Source organism: Neoarius graeffei, chromosome 6 (assembly GCF_027579695.1).
Source record: "Neoarius graeffei isolate fNeoGra1 chromosome 6, fNeoGra1.pri, whole genome shotgun sequence".
NCBI lineage: Eukaryota > Metazoa > Chordata > Actinopteri > Siluriformes > Ariidae > Neoarius > Neoarius graeffei.
The window spans coordinates 100,759,918-100,775,202 of NC_083574.1; the positions used below are offsets into that span (position 1 = coordinate 100,759,918).

Genomic DNA, 15,285 nt, shown 5'->3' on the forward strand with positions numbered 1-15,285 from the left:
AAGTGGCAGAATCACTGCACCTGATGTTGGTTAATCTGTTTGTGTGTCTTCCCCAGTGACCGCGCCCTATATGAAGAGAGAGAGAGCAGAGGAAGGAAGCTCTCTCCCCAACCAGACGACTGGTGTGTGTGTGTGCGTGCGTGCATGACTAGAGAGTAGAACGTCTGAAAAGACTAAAAATAAAGAGTTTGTGGAACTTAATTAGAATAGAATAGAATGCCTTTATTGTCACTATACACATGTACAATGAGATTAAAGCATCTCCAATAACAATGCAAACAGCGTGGAGAGAGAGAGAGAGAGAGAGAGAGGAGGGGGGAAAGGGGGGGTAAGGTGCACAGTCTGAGGTGTATGTATTGTCACACATTATGGAGTGAGGTATTGTACATATAAAGTATTGCACAGAGACAGTCACATTATAAATTATTGCACGAGAGAGTCACATTATAAGATAAAATATTACACATTATGAAGTATTGCAAGGTAAGGTAAAGTGCACAGACTTGAGGTATATGTGCTGTGTGTAAGGTGCACAGTCCTGAGGTGTATGTGTTGTGTGTAAGGTACACAATCCTGAGGTGCATGTGTTGCGTTTCACATTATGGAGTGTGGTATTGCACATTATAAAAGTATTGCATAGAGAGTCACCTTATAAAGTACTGCACATTTATAAATTAGTAAAATAGTAAAATAAAATAGACTATAAAGTCAGAGCATAACTGAGTTCAGGGCGGTTATGGCTTTTGGAAAGAAGCTGTTTTTTAATCTATTTGTCTTTGTCCTGATGCACCTGTAGCGCCTCCCTGAGGGCAACAGGTCGAACAGATCAAAGCTAGGGTGGGAGCTGTCCTTGATAATATTCTTAGCTCTGCTAAGGCAACGGGAGGTGTAAATGTCCATCAGGAAGGGGAGAGGGCAGCCAATGATCTTCTGTGCTGCCTTAACTACCCTCTGGAGCCTCTCCCTGTCTACAGCAGTGCAGCTGCCATACCATACTGTAATACAGTACGTCAGTATGCTCTCGATGGATGAGCGGTAGAAGGTCAGCAGCAGGTTGGAGCTTAAATTGTACTTCCTGAGGACTCTCAGGAAGTGTAGCCGCTGCTGAGCCTTCTTAATGACTGCTGTAATGTTTGCTGACCAGGAGATGTCGGCGGAGATGAGGACACCGAAAAACCGGAAGGTGTGGACCCTCTCCACATACACGTTGTTGATGTAGAGGGGGGCTAGGTCAGTGCTGTGCTTCCTGAAGTCAACAATGAGCTCTTTGGTTTTCTTGGTGTTCAGAGCAAGGTTATTTTCTGAACACCAGGCTGCCAACTTCAGGACCTCCTCTCTGTAGGCTGGCTCGTCTACCTTTGAGATGAGTCCGACCACTGTGGTGTCATCAGCAAACTTGAAGATAAGGTTGTTGTTGTTGTGGGTCGGACTACAGTCGTGGGTGTAGAGGCAGTACAAGAGGGGGCTCAGCACACAGCCCTGTGGAGAGCCGGTGCTCAACGTGCGGGTGGAGGAGAAGTGGGGGCCAAGTCTCACAGTCTGGGGCCGGTTAGTAAGAAAGTCCTTTAACCAGGCACATGTGAGAGGGGGGAGGCTGAGAGTGTCCAGTTATCTAATAAGGATGTCCGGGATTATTGTATTAAAAGCTGAACTGCAATCGACAAAGAGTATGCGGACGTAACTCTGCTGCTGCTCCAGGTGATTTAGTGCAGAGTGGAGAGCTACGGCAATGGCGTCCTCTGTGGATCTGTTTGTGCGATATGCGAACTGGTAGGGGTCGAAGTCTGGGGGGAGGTGGTCCTTGATGTGCTGAAGAACTAGTCTCTCGAAGCACTTCATAGTTACCGGGGTGAGGGCCACAGGACGGTAATCATTCAGGCTGGTGACGGGAGACTTCTTCGGCACTGGGATAATTCTGGCCTGCCGTCTTTCTGTGCTCCACCCACGCGAACTGTTACAATTACTTTATGTTTACCCCTCCTAGAACTGCCACCTTATTGTGGTGGAGGGGTTTGTGTGCTTGAATGATCCTAGGAGCTATGTTGTCGGGGGCATTATGCCCCTATTAGGGTCTCCCAAGGCAGACAGGTCCTTGGTGACAGGCCAGACCAAGAGCAGTTCACCAAAACCCTTATGGATAAAATAAAATCAAGGACCGTGATGTCGCCCGGTATGGCGCAGCCGGGGCCCCACCCTGGAGCCAGGCCCAGGGTTGGGGCTCGTATGCGAGCACTTGCTGGCCGGGCCTTTGCCCACGGGGCCCGGTCAGGCTCAGCCCGAAGCGGTGACATGGGCTGAGCCTCCTATGGGTTCACCACCCACAGAGGTAGCCGTAGGGGGCTGGTGCAGTGTGGATTAGGTGGCAGTCGAAGGCAGGGGCCTCGACGACTTGATCCCCGAACACAGTGGCTAGCTGTTGGGACATGGAATGTCACTTCGCTGGGGGGGAAAGAACCTGAGCTTGTGCGGGAGGTTGAGAGGTACCGGCTAGAGATAGTCGGGCTCACCTACATGCACAGCTTGGGCTCCGGAACCCAGCTCCTCGAGAGGGGCTGGACTCTCCACTTCTCTGGAGTCGCCCATGGTGAGCGGCGGCGGGCTGGTGTGGGCTTGCTTATAGCTCCCCAGCTCAGCCGCCATGTGTTGGAGTTTACCCCAGTGAACGAGAGGGTCGCCTTTCTGTGCCTTCGGGTCGGGGAGAGGGCTCTTGCTCTTGTTTGTGCCTACAGGCCGAATAGCAGTATAGAGTATCCGGCCTTCTTGGAGTCCCTGGGAGAGGTACTGAGAGGTGCTCAGACTGGGGACTCCATTGTTCTACTGGGGGACTTCAACGCTCACGTGGGTGACGACAGTGACACTTGGAGGGGTGTGATTGGGAGGAACGCCCTCCCCGATCTGAACCCGAGTGGTGTTTTGTTATTGGACTTCTGTGCTAGTCACGGTTTGTCCATAACGAACACCATGTTCGAGCATAGGGGTGTCCATAAGTGCACGTGGCACCAGGACACCTTAGGTCGGAGGTCGATGATCGACTTTGTTGTCGTTTCATCTGATCTACGGCCCTATGTCTTGGACACTCAGGTGAAGAGAGGGGCTGAGCTGTCAACTGATCACCACCTGGTGGTGAGCTGGATCCGCTGGCGGAGGAGGAAGCCGGACAGTCCTGGCAGGCCCAAATGTATGGTGAGGGTCTGCTGGGAACTTCTGGCCGAGCACTCTGTCGGGGAGGTCTTTAACTCCCACCTCCGGAAGAGCTTCTCCCAGCTTCCGAGGGAGGTAGGGGACATTGAGTCTGAGTGGACCATGTTCTCTACCTCCATTGTAGACGCGGCTGTTTGGAGCTGTGGCCGCAAGGTCTCCGGTGCCTGTCGTGGCGGGAATCCCCGAACCCAGTGGTGGGCACTGGAAGTAAGGGACGCCATCAAGCTGAAGAAGGAGTCCTATCGGGCCATGTTGGCCTCCGGGACTCCAGAGGCAGCTGACGGGTATCGGCAGGCCAGGCGTGCTGCAGCTCGAGCAGTTGCGGAGGCAAAAACTCAGAACTGGGAGGAGTTCGGTGAGGCCATGGAGGAGGACTATCAGTTGGCCTCGAAGAAATTCTGGCAAACCATCCGGTGCCTCAGGAGGGGGAAGCAGTACTCTGCCAACATTGTTTACAGTGCAGGTGGGGAGCTGTTGACCTCGACTGGGGACATTGTTGGGCGGTGGAAGGAATACTTCGAGGATCTCCTCAATCCCACTGTCACGTCTTCCATTGAGGAAGCAGAGGTTGATGACTCAGAGGTGGACTCGTCCATTACCCAAGCGGAAGTCACTGAGGTGGTTTTCGAGCTCCTCAGTGGCAAGGCACCGGGGGTGGATGAGATCCGCCCGAGTATCTCAAGTCTCTGGATGTTGTGGGGCTGTCTTGGCTGACACGCCTCTGCAGCATCACGTGGCGGTCGGGGACAGTGCCTCTGGAGTGGCAGACTGGGGTGATGGTCCCTCTTTTTAAGAAAGGGGAGCGGAGAGTGTGCTCCAATTATAGGGGAATCACACTTCTCAGCCTTCCCGGGAAGGTTTACTCCAGGGTACTGGAGAGGAGAATTCGGCCAATAGTCGAACCTTGGATCCAGGAGGAACAATGGGGTTTTCATCCTGGTTGTGGAACACTGGACCAGCTCTATACCCTTCATAGGGTGCTCGAGGGTTCATGGGAGTTTGGCCAACCAGTCTACATGTGCTTTGTGGATCTGGAGAAGGCATTCGACTGTGTCCCCCGTGGTATTCTGTGGGGGGGTGCTTCGTGAGTATGGGGTTCGGGGCTCTTTGCTAAGGGCTGTCCGGTCCCTGTACGAATGGAGCAGGAGTCTGGTTCACATTTCCGGCAGTAAGTCAGACCTTTTCCCAGTGCATGTTGGACTCTGGCAGGGCTGTCCTTTGTCACCAGTTCTGTTCATAATTTTTATGGACAGAGTTTCTAGGCGCGGCCAGGGGCTGGAAGGAATCCTGTTTGGGAACTACAGGATTTCATCTCTGCTTTTTGCGAATGATGTTGTCCTGTTGGCTTCTTCAAACCAGGACCTTCAGCATGCACTGGGGCGGTTTGCAGTCGAGTGTGAAGCGGCTGGGATGAGAATCAGCACCTCCAAGTCCGAGGTCATGGTTCTTGACCGGAAAAGGGTGGCTTGCCCTCTCCAGGTTGGTGGAGAAGTCCTGCCTCAAGTGGAGGAGTTTAAGTATCTCGGGATCTTGTTCACGAGTGAGGGAAGGATAAAGCGTGAGATCGACAGGCGGATCGGTGCAGCTTCCACAGTAATGCGGTCGCTTTACCGGTCCATTGTGGTGAAGAAGGAGCTGAGCCAAAAGGCAAAGCTCTCGATTTACCAGTCGATCTACGTTCCGACTCTCACCTATGGTCATGAGCTTTGGGTAATGACCGAAAGAACAAGATCGCGGATACAAGCGGCCGAAATGAGTTTACTTCGCAGGGTGGCTGGGTGCTCCCTTAGAGATAGGGGGAGAAGCACTGTCACTTGGGAGGAGCTCAGAGTAGAGCCATTGCTCCTCCACATTGAAAGGAATCAGCTGAGGTGGCTCAGGCATCTTTTTCGGATGCCTCCTGGATGCCTCCCTGGGGAGATGTTCCAGGCATGTCCCCCCAAGGAGGAGGCCCCGGAGAAAACCCAGGACACGCTGGAGGGACTATGTCTCTCAGCTGGCCTGGGAACGCCTCGGTGTTCTTCCCGAGGAGCTGGCCGAGGTGTCTGGGGAAAGGGAAGTTTGGGCTTCCATGCTCAGACTGCTGCCTCTGCGACCTGGCCCTGGATAAAGCGGATGAAGATGAGCGAGCAACTTTATGTTTAATATTTATATAATTGTGTAAGTTTATAGAAGAATCACCTCAGTGTTGTTAGTTTACAGTCTGGATCCTGGAGTAAATCAGTGAGCAGCTTCACTCCTGATGCTCCAGGGTCGTTCCCTCTGAGATCCAGCTCTATCAGGTGGGATGATTTCAAAGCTTCAGCCAGAGCAGCGTATCCTTCCTCTGTTATACTGCAGTCTGAAAGTCTAAAGAGAGAACATCTCATCTCATCTCATTATCTCTAGCCGCTTTATCCTTCTACAGGGTCGCAGGCAAGCTGGAGCCTATCCCAGCTGACTATGGGCGAAAGGCGGGGTACACCCTGGACAAGTCGCCAGGTCATCACAGGGCTGACACATAGACACAGACAACCATTCACACTCACATTCACACCTACGGTCAATTTAGAGTCACCAGTTAACCTAACCTGCATGTCTTTGGACTGTGGGGGAAACCGGAGCACCCGGAGGAAACCCACGCAGACACGGGGAGAACATGCAAACTCCACACAGAAAGGCCCTCGCCGGACCCGGGGCTCGAACCCAGGACCTTCTTGCTGTGAGGCGACAGCGCTAACCACTACACCACCGTGCCGCCCGAGAGAACATTTGATGGCATTTTTATAATAGTCTGATGAACATCTAAACAATATAATATGTAATGCCAAGGCCATTTAAGGATTATATGATCTAGATGTATGTGTTTGTTTGTGGAACCTGAAACCAACCTCAGGATCTGCAGGTTACATGGCTGATGTTTCAGTAGAGCACAAACTCTCTGCACTCCAGAGTTTCCAACTTTATTCTCACTCAGATCCAACTCTTTTATGTGTGCAGGATTGAATAGAAAAGATGAAGTTAAAGCAGAACAGCCTTCTTCTGTAACGCCACTCTTCCTTAGCCTAAGGATAGAGGGCAGATTCATTTTAGTTCAAGGATAATAATCAGAACTGCAAACAGCAATTTATAAAATAACATTAGAATACACACGTAAGTTTCTCAGGTCTGCAGTGTGAATCCTCCAGTAGGGCAGAGAGCTGCTTCACTTCTGACACTGAAGAGATCTTTCCACTCAGATCCAGTTCTTTCTGCAATAAAGGGTTTTTATCCAGAACCTCAGTCAGAAAATCACAGGCCTTCACTGCTTCATCACTTTTCAACAACCTGCAGTGAGAGAAAGGCACAAAATTACAAAGACAAAAATATTACATTATTAGCAATCTCATATTTTATTTTGTGTTCAATTATATTTAATTAATGTTTTTTTCAAGTATTAAAGTGGATTTTGTAATGAAGTAATTAACCCCAGTACATATTGTTCACCTCAGTTTCTCCAGTTTACAGTCTGGATCCTGGAGTAAATCAGTGAGCAGCTTCACTCCTGATGCTCCAGGGTCGTTCCCTCTGAGATCCAGCTCTATCAGGTGGGATGATTTCAGAGCTTCAGCCAGAGCAGCGTATCCTTCCTCTGTTATCCTGCAGTCTGAAAGTCTGTGTAAAATATTGTCAGAGAGGAGACAGAATAAAATGGATGAACATCAAAGGAAGCAACATAGAGTTAAGAAGCTCTTTGGCACACTGAGAAACATGGCGTTTCTAATTATATTATATTAAAAAAACTGAAGACATCAAACCTCAACTGGTTGTTTTATTCTTATTCCATAAATAGGTCACCAATATACAGTAGATGAAAATTATAATAAGTCTTCAATCAGGGCGGCACGGCAGTGTAGTGGTTAGCGCTGTCACCTCACAGCAAGAAGGTCCGGGTTCGAGCCCCGTGGCCGGCGAGGGCCTTTCTGTGCGGAGTTTGCATGTTTTCCCCGTGTCCGCATGGGATTACAGTCCAAAACATGCAGGTTAGGTTAACTGGTGACTCTAAATTGACCATAGGTGTGAATGTGAGTGTGAATGGTTCTCTGTGTCTATGTGTCAGCCCTGTGATGACCTGGCGACTTGTCCAGGGTGTATCCTGCCTTTCGCCCGTAGTCAGCTGGGATAGGCTCCAGCTTGCCTGCGACCCTGTAGGACAGGATAAAGTGGCTAGAGATAATGAGATGGGAAGTCTTCAATCATAAAAAAAATCCAGCTCATCAGGCTGGAAAAGGTTACAAAACCATCCCTAAAGAGTTTGGATTCCACCAATCCACAGTCAGACAGATTGTGTACAAATGGAGGAAATTCAAGACCATCGTTACCCTCCCCAGGAGTAGTCGACCAGCAAAGATCAGTCCAAGAGCAAGGCGTGTAATAGTAGGCGAGGTCACAAAGGACCCTGGGGTAACTTCTAAGCAACTGAACGCCTCTCTCACATTTGGCTAATGTTCATGAGTCCACCGTCAGGAGCACACTGAACAGCAATGATGTGCATGGCAGGTTTGCAAGGAGAAAGCCACTGCTCTCCAAAAAGAACATTGCTGCTCATCTGCAGTTTGTTAAAGATCAAGTGGACAAGCCAGAAGGCTATTGGAAAAATGTTTTGTGGATGGATGAGACCAAAATAGAACTTTTTGGTTTAAATAAGAAGTGCTATGTTTGGAGAAAGGAAAACACTGCATTCCAGCATAAGAACCGTATCCCATCTGTGAAACATGGTGGTAGTAGTATCATGGTTTGGGCCTGTTTTGCTGCATCTGGGCCAGGACGGCTTGCCATCGTTGATGGAACAATGAATTCTGAATTATACCAGCGAATTCTAAAGGAAAATGTCAGGACATCTGTCCATGAACTGAATCTCAAGAGAAGGTGGGTCATGCTGCAAGACAACGATCCTAAGCACACAAGTCGTTCTACCAAAGAATGGTTAAAGAAGAATAAAGTTAATGTTTTGGAATGGCCAAGTCAAAGTACTGGCCTTAATCCTATGGAAATGTTGTGGAAGGACCTGAAGCGAGCAGTTCATGTGAGGAAACCCACCAACATCCCAGAGTTGAAGCTGTTATGTATGGAGGAATGGGCTAAAATTCCTCCAAGCCAGTGTGCAGGACTGATCAACAGTTACCGCAAACATTTAGTTGCAGTTATTGCTGCACAAGGGGGTCACACCAGATACTGAAAGCAAAGGTTCACATACTTTTGGCACTCACAGATATGCAATATTGGATCATTTTCCTCAATAAATAAATGACCAATGATAATATTTTTGTCTCATTTGTTTAACTGGGTTCTCTTTATCTACTTTTAGGACTTGTGTGAAAATCTCATGTTGTTTTAGGTCATATTTATGCAGCAATATAGAAAATTCAAAAGGGTTCATAAACTTTCAAGCACCACTGTACGAGCCAGCAAGCCATGTACAAGGTCATCCTGGAAGAAAACTTGCTTCCTTCTGCTCTGACCATGTCCCCTAACACTGAGGATTGGGTTTTCAGCAGGACAATGCTCCATGTCACACAGCCAGGTCAATCACGGTGTGGATGGAGAACCACAAGATCAAGACCCTGTTATGGCCAGCCCAATCTCCACACCTGAACCCCACTGAAAACCAAATATTAGTGTGTGCAACTTTTTTTTTGGCAGGGCAGTATGTATTAGGATCCAAATTGGGTTATAAGTAGGCATATCAGCAGTGGCGGCTGGTAGTCTTTCAAACAGGGGAGGCTGGTCGGTTACGATATTTCCAGATTTTAAAAGAAAAAACATCAATTTTGCCCATACTCTTGCCTCTGATCTGGCTGATTGTTGGCAGCGTCACAAACTGTGAAATAACAGGTTCTTTTGGCCCATTAGCCTACTGTCCAATATACATGATGGTGGTGTTGGGGGGGGTATATTTTCACATTTTCTATTTTAAAATTGTGGCATGTTGTTTAAAAATTGATCATTATTGAAAGCAGCTCTTTGTCAGGAACCTCAGCAGTAGAGCTGGGTGCCACACATTTCATTCAATGACACTTTCCCTATATTTTACTTATTTTGACTGAGAAATGTTTTATTGACAATTTTGATAACCCTTCACTTTTAATCCAGGTCTGTAGTGTGAAATGTTCTCGGCTGTGTTTTTGTTTAAAAATGTTTTCCAAATTGTAGCTGTGTTTAATGCATATTCAGAAAAATATATATTCCAATATAATATACTCAGCATAAACATTTTAAATAGATTCTATATTTTTGGTCCATCCATGACATATTACTAAAGTAGCCTATTTACTGTTGTTGATGTGGGTCACTTGCTGTTAGCCAATTCACTTTCTCGTACCAGGAGAGCTGAAAGGAACGAGTATTATTCCCTACCTTTTTCACCAAGTCAATTTGAGGTGTTGGTCTACCCTGCTCTTTAATTTTAATTTTTTCCTCGAAAGGAAGACTGGCAAATGGCTTCGCCAAAATTAAATCAGCAATGCTTGGCATCCGTGCGCAGCTTTCTTGCTAGCTGACTAGCCCCCTCAAGTTCAAGTTCAGTCACTCAAATAAACGAAATTTCTGGAACTAAGATAGCAAACTTGACAACACTTTATTTACACTTTATTTACAATGAAAATATATACAAACTAAAAAAGCTGGTAGAAACCGTATGTACTGAATTAAATCGAAATGTAAGCTGATCTCTTACAATCAGGGCTTTGAACCGGTTCAAGGAACAAAAACGAAAACCGGGAACTTTTTCTATTTCACATGGAACAGAAACGAAACCAGAAACTTTATTATTTTTTATGTTCCGGAACAGAAACGCTTATTAAAAATAATGGTAACCGGTTAATACCGGTTTTTATTTCGTTCCTCAAAGTTTCCGTAGCCTACAAATAAAAAAGTCATGCAAGTTTCTATGACCCGCTGGGGTTCACTTCCTGTGTGACGTTCGCTGATTGAATGGAGAGAGCGGAAAGGTGGACTACTATCATGTCTCTACGTGATAATAAGTGAATAAGTGCATTACTGAGTGTCTGAGCAAAGAAGAGCCTGAACTTTGCAGCCTCCCTATTGGCTGTTTGTAAAAATGTATCAGTTGTTGCCCCTCCCACGGGAATCATCGCGGGCTCGAGAGCCGAGACCTGACGAGTTAGTTCGTTGGTAGCAGAACAAAATGTCTGGACACAAATCGGGTTTTCAGAAAAGGAAAGAAAATAAACGGAGGGTCGAAAATACAAAAAAGGAGGCAGAAAATGCAAAACGAGTTAAGGTAGGACAAATGGTTACTTTTCTGAGGCAGCCCGCCGTGGCTGCCTGCAGGCTTATTTATTATAGCCCATTTAGTTAAAATAGTTGATATAAAATGTTTATAGTTATGTGATGGTTGTCCTGATTTAGACTGGTGTTTTTTTTTGGGGGGGGGTTGCGCGATGTTGCACCCGGGTCCAGATTAGGGCAGAACCGGCCCTGGCTACATTTCAGGTGTAGTTTGTTTTATGTATGTATGTACTTGCATAGATGTGTACTTGGTCTTCCAATATGGCGCCTAACAAAATCTCGCGGCGCGGTGACGTCATGCGGTAGCCCTCTATAGGGCCTGACTAGCCTTTGGTAACACACTAAATGAATTCTCTTTCATTTTTGGTACTTTTTCTGTTTGTGTAGATGGGAAGACATACTGAGAATCCAAATCGCCAACATTTGAAATAATAATTGTTTTGAATGATTTCTTGTCTTATTTAATGAAGGTTGTAATAGAATTAGCCTACATTTGGCTTAAGCTGGATGAGACAGAGACATAATTTTATAGCCATTTGTTAAACAGCTGGCAGGGAACGTAATTAACCGTTCCGGGAACGAAATTTTTTTGTTCTAACCGGTTCGGGAACGTCTATTTAATGGTGGAACCCAAAACCGGAAACGTTAAAATTCCGTTTCTGTTCGGAACGAACCGATAGGAAAATAATTCTGGTTCAAAGCCCTGCTTACAATACACCACAGCACTTGTGAATCCGCATGGGACTGAACTGAAATTCACCGCTGCCTGTCTATATTTGAAACGAGCTGTCAATCAAAGAAAATATCCGGCCGCTTTAACCAATCACCAGTCTCCTCGCAGAAACTGCCATGTCCCTCCCATGTGAGGCTGGGAGTCCATGGGCGGGCGTTTTCGCAGTATTTGTCCAATAATCGTCTTGCATTTTGAGATTGAAAAGCGCATAGCTCCCAAATGCCATTGAAGTCCACTGAGGCTGCGCTGCATCGCGCTGTCACGAGGGGGAGAAACTCACGCACACATTAAAGTTATAAGGGCATTTTTAGAGGAGGCTGAGCCTCCCTCGTTGTCTTAGAGCAATCGCCCGTGCATATCAGCTAAAAATTCAAATTCATTCCAAGTTGCTTGAAACTGCTCTCACTGAATTCAGAAGTGAATGCAGAACAACATACTTGTTACATAATTAAAATATGTTTAAATCTGTTCTCGAGATATTACAAATCAAAGATTTAAAAAACGGCTTAATTTTTAGAAAACTGCCGTAATATTCTGCATGAGGATCACATGGTCCGAAATGGGCCTCATTAACCAATGAGATCAAATGTTTTTTCTTAATAACTTTCTTTTATTTTTAAGTTATTTACATGGAAAGTGGCAGCACGTAGATGGTTGTAGACTGAACACAAAGTTTGAAAAATTAGTATAAACCAATCATGCAAATTAGTATTTAATTAGTATTAAGTATGTTAATTAGGCTAAAAAGTTAAATCAGTACATTCAGCGAAAAAGGAATAAAAGATTATTTCTAATCCCCTCTTTGTGCCCTGTCGGGCTTTCTGTTTCTCATAAGCAGGGCCTACTGGTGTTTATTTTAAAGAATATAAATGATAATATTCACAGCTTTCAAGGCGAACCTTGAAAAAAAACTGTCTGATCCACATCCAATAAACAATTCACATGAACTGAACTGAACACTCCACACTCACGTTTCTGACTTCCAGTTTTTAAAATCTCATTCCGACCACTAAGATCTCAATATTTTTCATCAAAACAACTACAGTCAGGCGGCACGGTGGTGTAGTGGTTAGCGCTGTCGCCTCACAGCAAGAAGGTCTGGGTTCGAGCCCCGGGGCCGGCGAGGGCCTTTCTGTGTGGAGTTTGCATGTTCTCCCCGTGTCCGCGTGGGTTTCCTCCGGGTGCTCCGGTTTCCCCCACAGTCCAAAGACATGCAGGTTAGGTTAACTGGTGACTCTAAATTGACCATAGGTGTGAGTGTGAATGGTTCTCTGTGTCTATGTGTCAGCCCTGTGATGACCTGGCGACTTGTCCAGGGTGTACCCCGCCTTTCACCCGTAGTCAGCTGGGATAGGCTCCAGCTTGCCTGCGACCCTGTAGAACAGGATAAAGCGGCTACAGATAATGAGATGAGATGAGACAACTACAGTCATATTCTATAATACTTACTTATTTACAGGAACCAGTTTGATTTGAAAAAATAAGTGGGTAAAGCTGTGAAAACTCACTTCAAAGTCTCCCATGAATCAGAATATCAAAACTAGCAGAGGGAAAATTTTGCTGAATCCTTCATCAGAAACAGTGAGAGAACATCCCTATAAAAGTGATCTGATTGATATTGACGAGTAATCCAGCAGGAAACCGATCAGGAGAGAGAGAGAGAGAGCCTGACCGCTTTCCCGTGACACAGAAAGAAAAGCACCGGCAGTTTCCTGACGTCCTGTAAGCAGAGTTTTTACTCTGTTGTACCGACTTCAACCTGCCGTTACTCCCAAAGTACTGAACAGATCTTAACCAGATCCATTTCTTTGGAAAGTCGAGATTATACGATTTTTAATGAGAATATTCATGATAGAAAATATTCAAGAGTTAAGCAATGACAGGTTTGGAAACTTGGATGAGTGTCTGCATGGACAATTTTCACACCACAGTGAGCGAGCATCTGATCTGCCGACTATACGATCAACAACTGATCGCTCTTAAGCTACAAAAGCAGGAACAAAAACATAATGTGTAACATCCACATAATAATCATTATTAGGCTTTATTAAATTATTTTCATGACATTGATTTTATATTATTTTTATTAGTACTACCAGTAATACTATTGCACTGCTTATATAGTGAGATATTACTGTACCTTAATATGTTCAGAGTACAGCTTTGGTTCTTCAGTCCTTCAGATAATTGCTGGACACCTGAATTCTGTAGGCGGCTCTTACTCAAGTCCAACTCAGTTAGAAAACAGGGGTGTGAACTGAGAACTTCAGCCAGAGCTTTACAGCTTTCCATCATCAGATTACATTCAGTCAGTCTAAAAAGAAAAAGGTCCACCACTTTTACAATGAGTTCAACCACACAATGCATGGAAAATAATCAACGTTCAGGGAATTAAAGTTCAATGTTTTATTTTTGATAAAATTTATGTTTTATTTTAATTATGTTTCTATAATAATAATAATAATAATAATAATAATAATAATAATGTACACACGTGAGTTTCTCAGCTCTGCAGTGTGGATCCTTCAGTAGAGCAGAGAGCTGCTTCACTTCGGAGTCTCCTTTTATTTTCCCCCTCAGGTTCAGATCCGTCTGCAATAAGGGGTTTGTCTCTAAAACTTTAGTCAGACGACCACAGGCTTCTTCTGCTTCAGGACTTTTCAACAGTCTGTGAGGGGAAAAGTTTACTCGAACACTTATCAATATCAACTGCATTATCTTAAATATGCCTCGCTGTAGCATTCGGGACTCATCAAAAACAGAGATTATTTTTAAATATTTATCTTTGAAAATATATTTGGCCATAACAAATTTTCAGGGACCTTCATAAAAATAATCATTTTTAGTTGTTTCCTTTAAACATTTAAACACTGAACATTTCCCTTTCAAACATTCCTGTTATTTATAATTTACTCACCTCAGTGTTGTTAGTTTACAGTCTGGATCCTGGAGTAAATCAGTGAGCAGCTTCACTCCTGATGCTCCAGGGTCGTTCCCTCTGAGATCCAGCCCTATCAGGTGGGATGATTTCAGAGCTTCAGCCAGAGCAGCGTATCCTTCCTCTGTTATACTGCAGTCTGAAAGTCTAAAGAGAGAACATTTGATGGCATTTTTATAATAGTCTGATGAACATCTAAACAATATAATATGTAATGCCAAGGCCATTTAAGGATTATATGATCTAGATGTATGGGTTTGTTTGTGGAACCTGAAACCAACCTCAGGATCTGCAGGTTACATGACTGATGTTTCAGTAGATCACAAACTCTCTGCACTCCAGAGTTTCCAACTTTATTCTCACTCAGATCCAACTCTTTTATGTGTGCAGGATTGAATAGAAAAGATGAAGTCAAAGCAGAACAGCCTTCTTCTGTAACACCACTCTTCCTTAGCCTAAGGATAGAGGGCAGATTCATTTTAGTTCAAGCATAATAATCAGAACTGCAAACAGCAATTTATAAAATAACATTAGAATACACACGTAAGTTTCTCAGGTGTGCAGTGTGAATCCTCCAGTAGGGCAGAGAGCTGCTTCACTTCTGACACTGAAGAGATCTTTCCACTCAGATCCAGTTCTTTCTGCAATAAAGGGTTTTTATCCAGAACCTCAGTCAGAAAATCACAGGCCTTCACTGCTTCATCACTTTTCAACAACCTGCAGTGAGAGAAAGGCACAAAATTACAAAGACAAAAATATTACATTATTAGCAATCTCATATTTTGTGTTCAATTATATTTAATTAATGTTTTGTTCAAGTATTAAAGTGGATTTTGTAATGAAGTAATTAACCCCAGTACATATTGTTCACCTCAGTTTCTCCAGTTTACAGTCTGGATCCTGGAGTAAATCAGTGAGCAGCTTCACTCCTGATGCTCCAGGGTCGTTCCCTCTGAGATCCAGCTCTATCAGGTGGGATGATTTCAGAGCTTCAGCCAGAGCAGCGTATCCTTCCTCTGTTATCCTGCAGTCTGAAAGTCTGTGTAAAATATTGTCAGAGAGGAGACAGAATAAAATGGATGAACATCAAAGGAAGCAATATAGAGTTAAGAAGCTCTTTGGCACACTGAGAAACATGGCGTTT

The 15,285-nt window shown here is 45.1% G+C and overlaps 1 protein-coding gene across 1 annotated transcript in view; it reads right to left on the reverse strand.

Moving 5' to 3' along the window:
* Window positions 1–15,285, reverse strand: part of LOC132888464 (NACHT, LRR and PYD domains-containing protein 3-like) — a 116,386-nt gene that overhangs the window by 11,613 nt on the left and 89,488 nt on the right. Inside the window, exons 11-15 of the mRNA XM_060924510.1 lie at window positions 15,013–15,180; window positions 14,121–14,288; window positions 13,698–13,871; window positions 6,072–6,245; window positions 5,383–5,550 (exon numbers count right to left, since the gene is read on the reverse strand). Of these exons, the coding sequence (XP_060780493.1) occupies window positions 5,383–5,550; window positions 6,072–6,245; window positions 13,698–13,871; window positions 14,121–14,288; window positions 15,013–15,180 (852 nt within the window). The remainder of the gene's footprint in view (window positions 1–5,382; window positions 5,551–6,071; window positions 6,246–13,697; window positions 13,872–14,120; window positions 14,289–15,012; window positions 15,181–15,285) is intronic.